Source organism: Cynara cardunculus, assembly GCF_001531365.2.
Source record: "Cynara cardunculus var. scolymus isolate 2C chromosome LG 8, CcrdV1, whole genome shotgun sequence".
Lineage (NCBI taxonomy): Eukaryota > Viridiplantae > Streptophyta > Magnoliopsida > Asterales > Asteraceae > Cynara > Cynara cardunculus.
This window is the reverse complement of record NC_037535.1, coordinates 23,100,192-23,115,603: the sequence shown is the minus strand read 5'-3', so window position 1 is coordinate 23,115,603 and position 15,412 is coordinate 23,100,192. Positions and strand designations below refer to the sequence as shown.

The 15,412-nt window shown below is 37.4% G+C and overlaps 1 protein-coding gene across 1 annotated transcript in view; it reads left to right on the top strand.

Moving 5' to 3' along the window:
* The first annotated feature begins 327 nt into the window (after positions 1-327).
* Positions 328-15,412, top strand: part of LOC112516567 (putative callose synthase 8) — a 19,290-nt gene continuing 4,205 nt past the window's right edge. The window contains exons 1-34 of the mRNA XM_025123680.1: positions 328-571; positions 1,179-1,279; positions 1,384-1,505; positions 2,032-2,113; positions 2,206-2,310; positions 2,861-2,980; positions 3,064-3,156; positions 3,473-3,564; positions 4,893-5,019; positions 5,892-6,029; positions 6,117-6,193; positions 6,301-6,454; positions 7,009-7,167; positions 7,253-7,370; positions 7,985-8,313; positions 8,399-8,451; positions 8,538-8,598; positions 8,670-8,751; positions 9,165-9,214; positions 9,288-9,374; positions 9,726-9,860; positions 10,610-10,707; positions 10,789-10,873; positions 10,957-11,117; positions 11,219-11,342; positions 11,418-11,512; positions 11,592-11,736; positions 12,773-12,924; positions 13,068-13,174; positions 13,774-13,893; positions 13,974-14,042; positions 14,133-14,301; positions 14,626-14,737; positions 14,816-14,935. Of these exons, the coding sequence (XP_024979448.1) occupies positions 328-571; positions 1,179-1,279; positions 1,384-1,505; positions 2,032-2,113; positions 2,206-2,310; positions 2,861-2,980; positions 3,064-3,156; positions 3,473-3,564; positions 4,893-5,019; positions 5,892-6,029; positions 6,117-6,193; positions 6,301-6,454; positions 7,009-7,167; positions 7,253-7,370; positions 7,985-8,313; positions 8,399-8,451; positions 8,538-8,598; positions 8,670-8,751; positions 9,165-9,214; positions 9,288-9,374; positions 9,726-9,860; positions 10,610-10,707; positions 10,789-10,873; positions 10,957-11,117; positions 11,219-11,342; positions 11,418-11,512; positions 11,592-11,736; positions 12,773-12,924; positions 13,068-13,174; positions 13,774-13,893; positions 13,974-14,042; positions 14,133-14,301; positions 14,626-14,737; positions 14,816-14,935 (4,086 nt within the window). The remainder of the gene's footprint in view (positions 572-1,178; positions 1,280-1,383; positions 1,506-2,031; positions 2,114-2,205; positions 2,311-2,860; positions 2,981-3,063; positions 3,157-3,472; positions 3,565-4,892; positions 5,020-5,891; positions 6,030-6,116; positions 6,194-6,300; positions 6,455-7,008; positions 7,168-7,252; positions 7,371-7,984; positions 8,314-8,398; positions 8,452-8,537; positions 8,599-8,669; positions 8,752-9,164; positions 9,215-9,287; positions 9,375-9,725; positions 9,861-10,609; positions 10,708-10,788; positions 10,874-10,956; positions 11,118-11,218; positions 11,343-11,417; positions 11,513-11,591; positions 11,737-12,772; positions 12,925-13,067; positions 13,175-13,773; positions 13,894-13,973; positions 14,043-14,132; positions 14,302-14,625; positions 14,738-14,815; positions 14,936-15,412) is intronic.

Sequence of the window (15,412 nt, the reverse complement as noted above, 5' to 3'; positions counted from 1 at the left end):
GTTTGAAAAATACAGACACCCAAGAAACCTTTGTATTACTGCATAATTCTTCTCAAAACAGGAGCAATGGGCTGAATAACCCTTTCTTCTTCTGCTTCTTTTTTTCTGCATAATTCTTCTCACAAAAGCAAAGCAAACCCATCTGAACATGGAAAGCAAAAGCTAAAAAAGATCACACCACTAATTAATCAAAAAAGCAACCCATCATCTTTCTCATAAAGTGCAGTAGATATCACATTAACAAATCATGTATATACTTCACACAAGATCCCCCTTCATATCCTACTCTTTTTCTCCCACATTTTGTACTGTGTTTCTTGCGCAACAATGGCGGAAATTGTGGTTGCAGAGCCCAGTATTGCGAGTACCAGCAGCAACACTGGTGGTGGATATGGTTCCAACAGTGGGACGAAACCCTTTTATATTCGATCGATTACGTCTGGGAACGATGAGTATGTTCCTGAGCCATTTGATTCTGAGAAGTTGCCAGTCACTTTGAAATCAGAAATCCAGAGGTTTCTTCGTGTTGCTAATTTGATTGATGCCCAAGAGCCTCGTGTTGCTTGTTTGTGTAAGCCATTTTTTTTACTTCTCTATATGTGCACCCAAGATTCTGATTCTTTTAGTTGTTTTCAAATAAGTTGAATCTTTTGTTAGCAGCTTAACGTGACTCGCAGCTTATTTCGTCATTTACATAACTGTTTAGTAGTGCCTTAATGATATAGAAAGTGGGGTAAGCTTCACGTAGAAAAAGCCAAGTTTTTTCCGAGCCTCTATCCCTCCCGATTAAAATCGCTCCAAAACAAAAACCTTCTCAACTTATTCAGACAGATTAATTCAAACAGACAGCTTGCACTTAATGGAAAACCAACCAAACAGCCCCTTTCGTTTATGGTTTCAAATATTCAAAAAGAAAGTTTGAATGAATGTGATTCTTGTATGCTTTCTTGATCTTATTTGGATGAAATGAACTTGCTTTGTGTTTTCTTTTTGTGGGTATTTGGCAAATTGTAGTCCAATGCTAGTTTCTTGAATTTCTTGATTCCCATAACGAAGAAAGGACGAAGTCCCACCACCAAAGTTGTGAATCTTGTTGCGGTTCTATAACGTCTACAAGAGGCTTGAAGTTATTCACATGTGAATGGAATTACTTTCACTGATTGGTTTTCTGGGCGCAGGCCGTTTTCATGCTTTCGTAGTTGCGCATGATTTGGATCGTAATTCAAATGGGCGTGGAGTTCGGCAGTTCAAGACTGCTCTTCTTCAGCGACTCGAACAGGTGAATGGCTGATCTCAGAGTTTCAATTCACATAAAGATTCATTAGTTCTAATGCTTTCTACCCCTATAATTACTAACCATCTTTTGGTGGCCGAGATCGATAGGATGAAGAGGTTACTTACCGAAAACGGAAGGAAAAGAGCGACGTACGCGAAGTCAGGCGTGTTTATCGTGAATACAAAGATTACATAATCAAACATGGTGGAGAAAGTACTTTGGAGAACAGGTAGTTGCTACTTCCACTTATGTTGTTCTGCTTTTGGCTTAATTCTTCAAGTTTCTCGCGAGAATGTAGGACCCAATCATATTACTCCAAAAGAGCCGTTCATCAGAGAAGGAAAGTTCCAACATATATACAAGAGAAATGGTCAAAAGATAAACAACGTGGGACTCTAACAACCCCCCTCCAACAGGGGCTTAGATGTGCACAGATTGTTGAGTCCCTAGAGTGGTAGACTTTGGCTCTGATACCATGTGAGAATATGTGGAAGCCAAACCACAAGTGTTGTAGCGTAGTGGTTGAGGTCTGAGAGATGTGTGGAACTTCCCATCTGCCTATTTGATTCCAGTTATCAGAGTTGAGTCACGGTTTGCTGGGGCCCGGGACACCCTTCCAAAAAAAATATGTGGAACCTATTAGATTAAATACACTCCAAAAGAGCCCTTGAGCATAGAAAACAGGTTCTGAAACACATATACAGGAGAAATGGTCCAAGTCGGGCTGATGTGGGACTCTTATAACTAAATTGCAGGGATGTGCTGACTAAAGCTCGTGTGATTGCTCCGGTATTACATGAAGTGTCGAATACACTTACGAAGGCTGCCGGCACTCAGGTTCTTATGTTATATGTTTTCATTATCCCGTAACAAGATGATTTCGTTTTACGTTCATTCATGACTTCAATTATCTTGCATCTCCTTGCTAGGCCCATGCTGATAACGACTTTAAAGGAAGATCCGAGTTCTATGATTATAACATTCTTCCCCTTGATCACGGAGGTGTTCATCAAGCAATCATGCAACTCCCTGAGGTCCGGTGATAATAGATTATCTATCAACGTTTTTGTGAGAATATGTGGAACCACATTAGATTACTCTCCAAAAGAGCCATTGAGGAGAGGAGGGAGGTTCCAACATATATGGAGGACAAAGTGGTCAAAGTCTACCTGATGCAAGACTCTAACACGCCCTTCCAATGGAAGCTAGACGGGCAAATATTGTCCTCGAGTATCGAGAGGGGGCTAGACGGGTACAGGATGATCCAAAGTGTTGTGTCTCTAGGATGATAGACCTTGCTCTGATACCATGTGAAAATATGTGAAACCCTATTAGATTTGGTGCTAGACCCCGGTTCTATTGGGGTTTTACATAATTTCACATTGCATCAACCATCAGGGTCTAGCACCACTTAGGGACTCGACACACTCTTTCACCTCCGTCTAACTTTCATCTGAAAGGGCATGTCATAGTCCCACATCAGCTAAACACCGACCATCAAAACCTGTCTATATGGAGACTAAATTTGATGCGGTTCCACATAATTTCACAGTATTTTTGTAACCCTCTAACGAAACACTACAGATTAAAGCTGCAGTCGGCGCTGTTCGTAATGTTATCGGTATACCTTTCGTCGAAGAGTTCAGCAATCACGAGCCTCATTTTGATTTGTTTGACTGGCTCCAACATTGTTTCGGATTTCAGGTAGAATACCTTCTAGTTTCCAACGTCTTTTTAGCAATTCATCGCTTTCTATATACGATAATAAAACCATTTTCTACTTTCAGAAAGGAAACGTTGCGAACCAAAGGGAGCATTTGATTCTACTTCTTGCAAACATTCATATTCGTCGCTGCAATAAACCAGCAAACACATTGAAGGTATCCCAACAGTTGGGTCAGGTTCAAGGGAAAACCGCCAAAAAAATGAAAAACTGAAGAACAACCTGGTAACCGTTTACCTGGATGGTATGCACATGTTCATACAAGTAACTTGTGCGGTGTGCACATATGCATAAAAACCAAAAAACAGCTTCTATTACTTGTATGCACATGTGCATACCGTCCATAGATGAATGTTATCACGGTGTTCCTCAGTTTTTCATTTTTTTGGGGGTTTTCCCTTAAACCTCCATGTAATATGTCGATTATGTTTATTTTACAGAATGCAATATTCGTTAAACTTTCTAGATCACAGTTAGCAGATGGTGTTTTAGATGAGCTGATGAAGAAATTCTTCAAGAACTATACAGAATGGTGCAAATTCTTAGAGAAGAAGAACAGCATAAGGTCAGGGAGAGTCTAGTAATTACTACACAAATTCATCCCATCGTCCGTGTTAGCTCTTAATCTATACTATCTTATAAAGCAAATTTAGCAAAAGTMTTAAAGTCTTAAAATTCTAAATGACCAAAATACCCTTTATACTCACTTTTTCACTTTTTTACCACCTCCTCTCCTCACATACACTCACACTCTCATAACCGATTTTTTTAAAATTATAATTTTAAATTTACATTTTATACCTCTATAATTAATTAATTAATTTACTTTACTTTACTTTTAAATGTTTCATTTTAAACATTTATCAAATTAACATACATAATCGTATATCAATTAAAACATATTTAAAAAATACATTTTTATTTTAACAAGTTACACCATTATAATCGTCTCGTTAATACCTTCGAAATGAGTCCAATATTGAATATTTTTTGACTTAATTATATTATTATATATTATATATACTGTGACAAAATATTTTTAATATTTACAATTTATACTTTTATAGTTATTTATTTATATATATACTATATATTTTGGGATTAGGCTGTCCAAATTGTATAATATGTTTTGAATTAATATGTTCTTGGGTTTTTTGAAATATATATATACATGTATTAATTCAACTTTAATCTGAGTTTCTGGACAAGAAAGAGGGTAAGCAGTTGAAATTTCATTCTAAACCCCATCTTTTTTTGTCTTTTCATAGCTTATGATTTGTCAAATTTGTAGTTTTCTTTATTGGTTTTGAGTGTTTATCTTAAAACTCAAGTTTCTTGGTTCTTTGCTCTTGATGTAAAACGAATACATTTGTGGAATCATTTAAATATGTTGGATTTTAAATATATTGGATTTCAAACCATCATACAATTTTTTTCATCGATAGTCTGTAATTGGAACCATAACTCTTATTTATTCAAATTGTATTAATATGTAAAGACCATGTGTAACCTATATCATCGTTAAATCTTATCTTATAAAACCAGTGGAACTTCAAAATCGTTAAAATTCATAACTCCCGCCGCATTGCGCGGGTACACAACTAGTAGTTCCATTAAAAGGCAACCTCTGAATCGTTAAGATGTGAATCTTGTTTGGCAAAAAAAAAAGTTTGCCTCTTAATAGTTCTAAAACCTTCTGAATGATTTTGTATCCAGGATCTCCCTTAACCATTAAGAGCCTTAATTTCATTGTACACAATTACCAAACAATTATATTTCATTTTGCACTATATCATGAGTACCGCTTAATCATTCTGCACCAAACCATTCAGCAATTGCCAAAATTAACTTAAAATGGCATTTTTGCGATTTCTTGTTTGCTTGTTTTTGCAGGTTGCCGTTTACAGATCCAGAAGCGGAACAATACAAACTTCTGTACATAGGTCTTTATCTTCTTATATGGGGAGAGGCTGCTAATTTACGGTTCATGCCCGAATGTCTTGCTTACATTTTTCACCATGTAGGTTGCCTATTTGTTCCGCTACAACAAAACTGGCTTTATAAGGACGTCAATTATGTCTAAATGTCATAATAGACTGCTTTATAGGACCAAAAAATTGTGCGTCCAAAGTACGAATTTTAAAATAAGTGGATAAGATGCTTTTGGTTATGACACTTTTGAACTAAAATGTCCACTTGGTTTTTTTACGAGACCCTTTTCAGCAGTGTCATATAAACACATATTTTTATAAGACAACTTTTTTAAATACTATCATATAAAAAGAACTAGAGTAAAGTTTAATTTTTGGTCCCTAACGTTTGCAATTTTCAACGGATATTGTTCCTAAACTTCAAAAATTAGGATTTGGTCCCTCATGTTTGTCAATTCCTTACAGTTTCGGTCCTCTGTCAACGGTTGTTAACTTTTTTTTTTGTCAAGTTCCGTTAAATAAAAGGTATTTTAGTCATTTTCACTATTTTCTTAATTTTATGTTAAACATATTATAATTTTAATTTTAAATTGTTAATAAAGAAGGATAATCACCACCTTTCGTTTTTATTTTTTCTTTCTTTTTTGTTTTACAATTAAAATTAAAAGATACAATAACGTTAGGGACTAGAATTGAACTTTACTAAAAAAACTATTCAAAGGAGTCTATTTGACTTGTATTAGAACTCATAAAAACGTCCAATCAACTTATTGCAACACTTATAAATAAGACGCACAATTGTTGGGCCCTATATAAAGCAGTCTATTAGAACATTTAGACATACCTAGCGTCCTATAATGTTGATTCTGTTGTAGTGCCTTCTTTCGTGATAGTCTCTCCATTTTGGTTTTCAGTACTAAAAGGATGATCGTCACACTTCATTGCATTCGTGTTTTTGTAGATAGCATTCGACTTGCATAGTATTTTGATGGGTGATACCATCCTATCAACGGGCGATAGTTTCTTGCCTTCGTATGGCCGAGGTCCCGAGTCTTTTCTTGTTAACATGGTCACTCCAATATATGACGTTATTCGCAAGGTACTTCATCCTACAACCGTTTGTTATTCTTGCGCCTTTTTGATTTTGGCGGTCGAGTTTCTAATATTTCTTATCATGTTACTGAAGGAAGCCATGAAAAACCAAAATGGGATGACTGATCATTCCACCTGGAGAAACTACGACGATCTGAATGAGTTCTTCTGGTTAAGTCCCGACTTCAAACCGACTTAATGGCTTGTGCATTTCTTCTAAAGTTATGAATGTAATATCGACATATTTAAGGTAATGACCGTTGGTTTTATATCACTAGGTCGCCTGATTGTTTCCAGCTGGGCTGGCCGATGAATCAGAACCATGACTTCTTCTACGTGCAGTCTCCCGAGGATCCTAAAAGCAAAAACAATAGGGGATCGGGTAAACCTACGACAGACAAGAAGAGAGAAAACAACGATGAAGAAATGGAGGTAAACATATATGTTGAACCCCGTTAGATTACTTTCCAAAAGAGTCCTTGAGAAGAGAAGGGCGGTTCCACGTATATTTAGGAGAAAGGGTCCAAGTCTAGCCGATGTGGAACTCTTAACGTGCCCCCTTCAACCGAGGCTAGATGGGCACATATTGTCCTGAGGTGTCGAGGGGGGCTAGACGATTACAAATTGCCCCAGAGTAGAGTGTTGAGTCCGTACAGTGGTAGATCTTGGCTCTGATACCATGTAGAATATGTTAAACCCCATTAGATTACTCTCCAAAACAACCTTGAGAAGAGAAGGGGGGTTCCAACATATATTCGATTGTCCAAGTCTAGCTGATGTGGAACTCTAACATGCCCCCTTCAACAAGGTGTCGAGGGGGGCTAGGCGAGTACAAATTGCGTAGCGTGTACACTTGGAACCCTATTAGATTACTTTCTAGAACAACCCTTGAGAAGAGAAGGGAGGTTCCATCATATATTGATGAAAAATGGTCCAAGTCTAGCCGATGTGGTACTCTAACCCCATTAAATGATTGTTTTTTTTAGCTCAACGAAGAAGATCAATCTAAAGATGGCGAGTCTAACGTGGAGGACAAGAAGGAGAGAAAATGGTTAGGAAAAACAAACTTCGTAGAGTTCCGCTCATTCTGGCATGTTTTCAGAAGCTTCGATAGAATGTGGGCATTTCTAATTCTATCGCTTCAGGTGCGTTTGAAAGACGACAAACGCGTTAAATGTTGATATCGCTTACGATATTGCTTTCTTTCTGAAACCTACTTTTCTTTCGCAGGCAATGATAATCATGGCATGTCATGATCTAGAATCCCCGTTACAGATGTTTGATACACCCATACTCGAGGATATTATGAGCATCTTCATCACATCCGCTGTTCTTAAACTAGTTCAAGGTCTTGTGCTACTTTAAAACGATCATAAGGACGTAGTAACGACGATAACATTCGTGCCTTTGGTATTCATACATCAAAATCGGCTTTATATGACGCCAAATATGTTTAAATGTTCTAATAAACTGGTTTATAAGACTTAAGTTTATAGAACCAAACAATTGTGCATCTTATGTAAAGGTGTTAAATAAGTTGATAGGACACTTTTGGGTGTTGTAACAAGGTTTTTAGGACAACTTTGAAATAAAACATCCTATTAGTCTTTTTTATACGACAATATTTGAAAAAGTGTCTTAGAAAAAGACGTGTTCATAGGACATTTCTCAAAAATGTCGTATAAAAAAAGCTAATGAAACTTGATTTCAAAAATGTCCTAAAACACTTGTTAGGATGTGTAAATACGTCCTAACTATCTATTTCAACACTTTTATGTAAGACGCACAATTGTTTGGTCCTATAAACTGAAGTCCTAACTCCCACAAAGCAGTCTATTAGGACATTTAGACGTATATGGCGTCCTATAAACTTGTCCTTTTAAAGCAGTCTGTCTATTAGGACATTTAGACATATACGGCATCCTATTCGATTTACTTCCAAACTCTCGTTGAATCTTGCAGCCGTTCTTGATATCTCGTTCACGTGGAAGGCTAGATCGACAATGGACCATTCTAGAGCCAGAAAGCATACATTGAAGGTGGTGATTGCAGCGATATGGACCATTGTCCTGCCTATATTCTACTCTAAAACTAGAAGAAAGTATACTTGTTATTCATCACAATACCGAAGCTGGCTTGGAGAGTGGTGTTATTCATCGTATATGCTCGTAGTCGCGTTCTACTTGATGTCTAATGCCGTCAACATGATCCTCTTTTCCGTACCCGCGATTGGTAGATACATCGAAACCTCAAATTCCAAGATTTCTTCTATTTTATCGTGGTGGACACAGGTATTATCGATCAAAATACATGCATTATATATGGGATCGAACTAGTATTTCTAGAAACGTATTCTAACTTTTCGTGGGCATTTAGCCTAGGTTATATGTGGGAAGAGGAATGCAAGAGTCGCAATTCTCGCTTCTGAAGTACCTTCTAAACTCGTTTCTAGACGTTTATTTGGTCGTTTTTGTCGGAATTTGTCGTGAAATGTGTGTTATGGCGTTGTTTTCAGGTACAGTCTATTCTGGGTGTTGTTACTATTAAGCAAATTGGCATTCAGCTATAGTTTTGAGGTGAGTGTTTCGGTTTGATCCAAGTTTACGTATATTAGATGGCTTATTGACTTCTACAATCGGACCATCAGATAAAGCCGCTCATAGCCCCAACGAGACAGATAATGAGTATTGGGATCACAAAGTACGACTGGCACGAGCTTTTCCCAAGAGGTTAGGCGTGTTTGATCATTCATTACAACAAAATTGGCTTTATAGGATGTCTGTTATGTCTAAATGTCCTAATAAACTGCTTTATAAGACTCGAAGTTTATAGAATCAAACAGTTATAGGACACTTTTTTCAGCATCCTAACAGGTTTGAAATGATTGTATTAGTCTTTTTATATGACGTTTGTAACACTTATTAGAATACCCAAATACAGCCTTACATCCTATTGTAACACTTTTATATAGGACAGACAGTTGTGTGGTCCTATAAACTTAAGTCCTATAAAGCAATCTATTAAGACATTCAGACATATTTGGCATCCTATAAAGCCGATTTTGTTGTAGTGACTTCCGTATGTTCTTCAATAAGTAAAACCAATATCATTCGTTTATCTGACATAACTTTATCTAAACCAGTCAAGAATAATGCCGGTGCGATTGCCGCTATCTGGGCACCGGTCATAATGGTGAGTTATCTCAAGAACATCGTCATCGTTATCATTTCGATACAAGGTTTAATGTTGATATATGTCGTTTTAGGTATATTTCATGGACACCCAGATTTGGTATTCTGTTTTCTGTGCAATCTTTGGAGGACTTTACGGAATCTTGCATCATCTTGGAGAGGTAACGATTAATTAGTTCATTTCAAAGTTAGGGGCTGTTTACCCAAATGCTTACCCGATAAGTGCTTACTTATAGGAGTTAACACTATAATTTATTTTGATGAGTAAGATTTTAGTACATCAAAACGTATTGAATGCAACAATTTACCGGGTAAGCGCTTACCTGGGTAAGAATCGTAATCTTCACTTACCGGGTAAGACTCTCCATCCTTCTCTATCGCTCTTACCCAGTAAGATTCTTGGCCCTTGTCATGTTCATCTGGTAAGAAAATTTATTCTTAAGCACTTACCAAGTAAGCGTTTAGTAAACGGCCCCTTAGTTGATATTATCTAACGCACTTTTTTCATGTAGATTCGCACCTTAGGCATGTTGAGGAGTAGATTTCAAGATTTACCGTTGGCCTTCATGAATTCTCTCATTCCGCATCCTTCGAAAACCGATAAACATCTAAACAGGAAATCTTTCTTGAGCGAGATGTTTCAGAAGGTAAGAAATCTTTCGTTCAACTCATTCCTGGCATTACAACAAAATCGGCTTTATAAGACGTGATACATGTCTAAATGTCCTAATAAACTGATTTATAACACCAAACGACTGTGTGTCATATGTAAAAGTGTTGCAATAAGTTGATAGAAAGCTTTTGGGCATCCAAACAAGTTGATAGTAGTGTCCAGTAAACACATCTTTTTTTCAAATAATATAATACAAAAATACTAATAGGACGCTTTATTTCAAAAATGTCTTAAAACACATCTTATGACGTCCAAAAGCATCCTATCAACTTATTGTAACCTTTTTACATAGGACGCACAATTGTATGGTCCTATAAGTTTAAGTCCTATAAAGCAGTCTTTTAGGACAGTTGGGGCCGTTTGTTAGCAGCTTAATGAGTTTAATGGGACTCGCAACTTATTTCGGTCAGCTATACATGACTGTTTGGTAGTGGCTTAATGATATTCAAAGTGGCTTATTCAATAAGCTTCTATGGGGGAGCTTTATGCAGAAAATCAAGTTTTTTCCAAACCTCTCCCTCCCAATTAAAAGAAATGCTTATTTCATCTATGAAAAAGCCCTCCCAAACAAAAACATTTTCAATCTATACAGACAGATTAATGCACACAGACATCTTTATCCATACATGACTTAATGGAAAACCAACCAAATAGCCCCTTAAAAGCGATTTCTTTCGGGTGTCGGCTTCAAACTCGTGTTTAAGTTGCATTGGCTCTTTGTAGGTGTCCGAGAAACAAATGAGGAACGGTCTAGTGAAGTTCGTTGTCGTATGGAACGAAATCATTAACTGCTTTCGGGAGGAGGATCTCATAAGTAATAGGTTAATTATCTCCATTTTACGTTGTTCGTTTTCAGCAAGACTTAAACAAACATATAAACAAACGTTGTCGAATATAAACAGAGAAGTCGAGTTGATGAAGATGCCGTTATCATCCGAGTTACATTCTGGCGTCGTTTATTGGCCGATTTTCCTCCTAGCAAATAAGGTGCTTTTCGGTTTTCACCATCCATTTTTTGTGCAATCCCGTGTATATATCCAAGCGTGCGCTCATATTTCCCGTTTCTACAGTTGCCTATGGCCTTAACAGTCGCAAAAGACTTCGTCGGTGAAGATGCAAATCTTTCTAAAAAGATCAGAAGAGATGTTTACATGTATATCGCTATAAAAGAGTGTTACGATTCACTGAAATACGTTCTTGATATACTAGTTGTCGGAGATCTCGATAGAAGGTACCTTTAATGGAGTCTATGATTCTTGATTTCGTTCCAAGATTGTTGGCGAATGATGTCCCTGCAAAACTAAACGTTAAAGTTACGTTTTTTTTTTCTAGAATCATAGCTGGGATCGTAGACGAGATTGAAGAAAGCATTAGGAAATCGACAGTTCTTAAAGATTTCGATCTAAGCGAGCTTCTAACTCTATATGCTAAATGCATAGATTTGGTTGAACTTCTGGTAAACCCCGAATCCTAGAACTCGGATTTCTAGTTCTTCGCTGCAAATCTGATTCTAGTTTTCCGTTTTGATCAGGTTGAGGGGAATAAGGAACATCATACGAAAGTCGTGAAAGTGCTTCAAGATGTTTTCGAAATCGTAACTAGTGATATGATGAAAAACGGATCCAGGTTTGCATCTCGTGTTGATTTGTTTTGATTGTTCGGTTTCTAGAATCTTTTTTGGGAAGTTTATTCGATTTGCGTACAGAACGCTGGCTTCGATCCATGCTTACCATCAAACCGAAGGATGTTCAACGACGTATTTTGATGACGTTGAACCCGAACCACCGCTATTTGCATCAAAGCATTCTATCCATTTCCCATTGACAATTAGCGATTCTCTTAATGAGAAGGTTTGCTCTTCCATGTCTACAACTTTCGGTACTCGCTACAAAAAAATCGGCTTCACAATATGTATAAATGTTCTAATAGACTGCTTTATAGGGCTTAAGTTTATAGGGCCAAACAATAGTGCGTCCTATAGAAATAGAAAGGTATTACAGTAAGTTAGCAGGACGCGTTTGGGTGTCTAGACAATTTGAAATAAAACGTCATATTAGTCTTTTTATATGACATTATTTGAAAAATGTCTTAGGGGCCGTTTACCTGAATGCTTACCCGGTAAGCGCTTACCATTAGGAGTCAACACTGTAATTTATTTTACCGGGTAAGATTGTAGTATATCAAAATGGTGTCGTATGCAACAATTTACCCGGTAAGCGCTTACCCGGGTAAGAGTCGTCACCCTCACTTACCGAGTAAGACTCTTCATCTTTATCATTGCTCTTACCGGGTAAGATTTTTGACCCTTGTCATGTTCATCCGGTATGAAAAATTACCCAGTTAACACTTACCGGGTAAGCGTTTAGTAAACGGCCCCTAATTTAATATAAGGGTTATCATCATAAATAACCACATGGGGAAAAAGTTTTACTATCTCCAAATTTTCCTTACAAAATAGCCAAGAAACCGCAAGTCAACGCCGCAAGGCGTTTTTCCTTGCAGTTTCTGACATTTTCTGACGCACCCAGATGAAAAGTGGGCCCACTGCAAAAATAAAATTGAGATGCCGTAGCTTGCGGCACCTCAAGGACATGCGTCGACGCACAAAAAGCTATCCAAAAGATGTGTTCATAAGACACTTCTCAAAAGTGTCTTATAAAAAGAGCTAATACGACACCTTATTTCAAAAAATGTCCTACAAAACTTGTTAGGATGTCTGAATACATCCCATCAACTTATTGACACATAAATTATTTGATCTTTTAGACTTAAGCCCAATAAAGCAGTCTATTAGGATATTTAGCCATATTTAGCTTATTATAAAGCGGATTTTGTTGTAGTGACTATACTTCTGCTAGAAAACTAATACGTACCTTGGCTACGTAGATCAAGCGTTTCCTTTTGCTGCTTACTGTCAAAGATACAGCAATGGACATACCTTCAAACCTCGATGCACGAAGGCGTATATCGTTTTTTGCAACGTCCCTATTCATGGATATACCTCGAGCTCCAAAAGTGCGCAACATGCTATCTTTCAGGTTTGCATTGTTCGTGTTTCCCATTAGTAAATCGGTTTCTAGATTCATCATAAACATCTAGCATTCTGAAAACAGTATAGGAAACTCGAGCAAGATATGATACGGGATTCTGCTAATCGATTATTTTTGCGTTGTGATGATAGCGTTTTGACTCCGCATTTAATGGAAGAAGTTAAATTCTCTACAAAGGAGCTAAATTCACAAAAAGATTACGTTTCCATCGGCTTCTATATGCAGAAAATATTTCCAGGTACGCAGAAAATATTTCCAATATGTAGACGGAAGTTTCGTTAGAACCCAAAATTGATTAGGAATCTGAGAACCGCCTACAGCGCACCATGTGTCCCTCTTCATGATGAATAACACATTCATGATGAATATGGACGTGTTATTCATCACGAATCACACATTCATGATGAATAACATGTCCAAATTCCTGATGGAAATGTTACGTGTCGTGTTGTAGGAGGTTCCTGGGTTTCTGATCAATTTTATTGTTGGAGTCCCACATCAGCTAGACTTGTATTATTTCTCCTCCATATATATTTCTCTTTAGTACATGTTGGAAACTCGTTTCACTCCTCAAGGGTTCTTTTGGATAGTAATCTAGTTGGCTTCCGCATATTTTCACATGATATCAGAGTCAATGTCTACCATTCTTGGACAATTTGTGCCCGTCTAGCCTCCATTGGAGGGGGCATCTAGAGTCTCATCTCGGCTAGACTTGGACCATCTCTTTTCAGTATATTTGGAAACTCCAGTTCTCTCCCCCCAGGAGCTCTTTGGAGAGTAATCTAATGGGGTTCCACATATTATCACATAATGATTTCTGTCTGTCTATTTTCTCAGACGAGTTGGAAAATTTCCTGGAACGAATGGGGGTTGAAAATCTAGAGGAGCTAGATGAGCACGGAAAGGAGGAGCTTCGAGATTGGGCTTCTTTTCGTGGACAAACTCTAAGCAGGACGAGTGAGTTTTCAAGAAACGATAAGTTCTTTTGATATTCACATGTGAATAGTCACACTCAAATATCTATGTTTTGCTAATAGTCAGAGGGATGATGTACTACCAGAAGGCCCTAAAGCTGCAAGCTTTTCTCGACATGGCTGAAGACGATGGTTCGTTATAATTTTTCGATCTAACGGTTGAAAGCCAGGGTACCCATATGGCACATGGTCTGATTTTGTTCGTTTCTATCGGTTTATCAGATATTCTTCAAGGTTATGCTGCAATCGAAGGGGGGAACGATACACTATCCGCTCAGCTTGATGCACTCGCAGACTTGAAATTCACTCACGTCGTGTCTTATCAACTTTTCGGATCACAGAAGACGTCTGGCGACCCTCAGGCACAAGAAATCATCGAACTTATGATAAGGTAATCAACATCTTGGTAGTAGCTTAATCAGCTTAACGGGACTCGCAACTTATTCAGTCAGTTATACAAGATTGTTTGGTAGTGACCTAATGATATAGAAAGTGACTTATCTAGTAAGCTTCTAGGGGCAGCTTTCTGCAGCCAAGTTTTTTTCCTAACATGCCCCTCCAAATAAAAAAACACGCTCCTTTCATCTATGAAAAAACCATCTCAAACATCCCCTAAGCTCCGCTCTGATACCATGTAAGAATATGTGGGACCCCATTAGATTACTTTCGAAAAGAACCCTTGACTCTAACAACTTATGTTCGTTGTTTTGACAAGGTACCCATCCTTACGTGTTGCTTATGTTGAAGAGAGAGAAGAAATAGTCGAAAACAAGCCACTAACGACTTATTCATCCGTTTTAGTCAAAGCGGTCAACGGTCTTGATCAGGTACAAAGCGAGATGGACTCTAACCGGCCACTATGGCTTTTCTAGAAAAGATGTTAAACGTTCATTATGTGGTTGCAGGAGATATATCGCATAAAGCTCCCGGGTTCTCCAAATATCGGAGAAGGGAAACCTGAAAATCAAAACCATGCCATAATTTTCACTCGTGGTGAAGCTCTACAAGCAATTGATATGAATCAAGTACGTTGAGTTTCAATCTGAATAGATATCTTAATAGATTGCTGTATATGATTCTAGAGATGTCTAAATGTCCTAACAGACTGTTTTATATGACACTAAAGATGTCTAAATGTCCTAATAGACTGCATTATATGACGCTAAAGATGTCTAAATGTCCCAATAGACTGCATTATATGACGCTCAATGCTTTATATGATGCCAAAAATGTCTAAATGTCCTAATAGACTACTTTATATGACGCTAAAGATTTATAAATGTCCTAACAGACTGCTTTATATGACGCCAAAGATGTCTAAATATCCTAATAGACTGTCGTATAAATGTCCTAATAGATTTTTTTATATGATGCTAAAGATGTATAAATGTTCTAATAGACTGCTTTATATGATGCCAAAGATGTCTAAATGTCCTAATAAACTGCTACATATGATGCCAAAGATGTATAAACTACATATGATGCCAAAGATGTCTAAATGT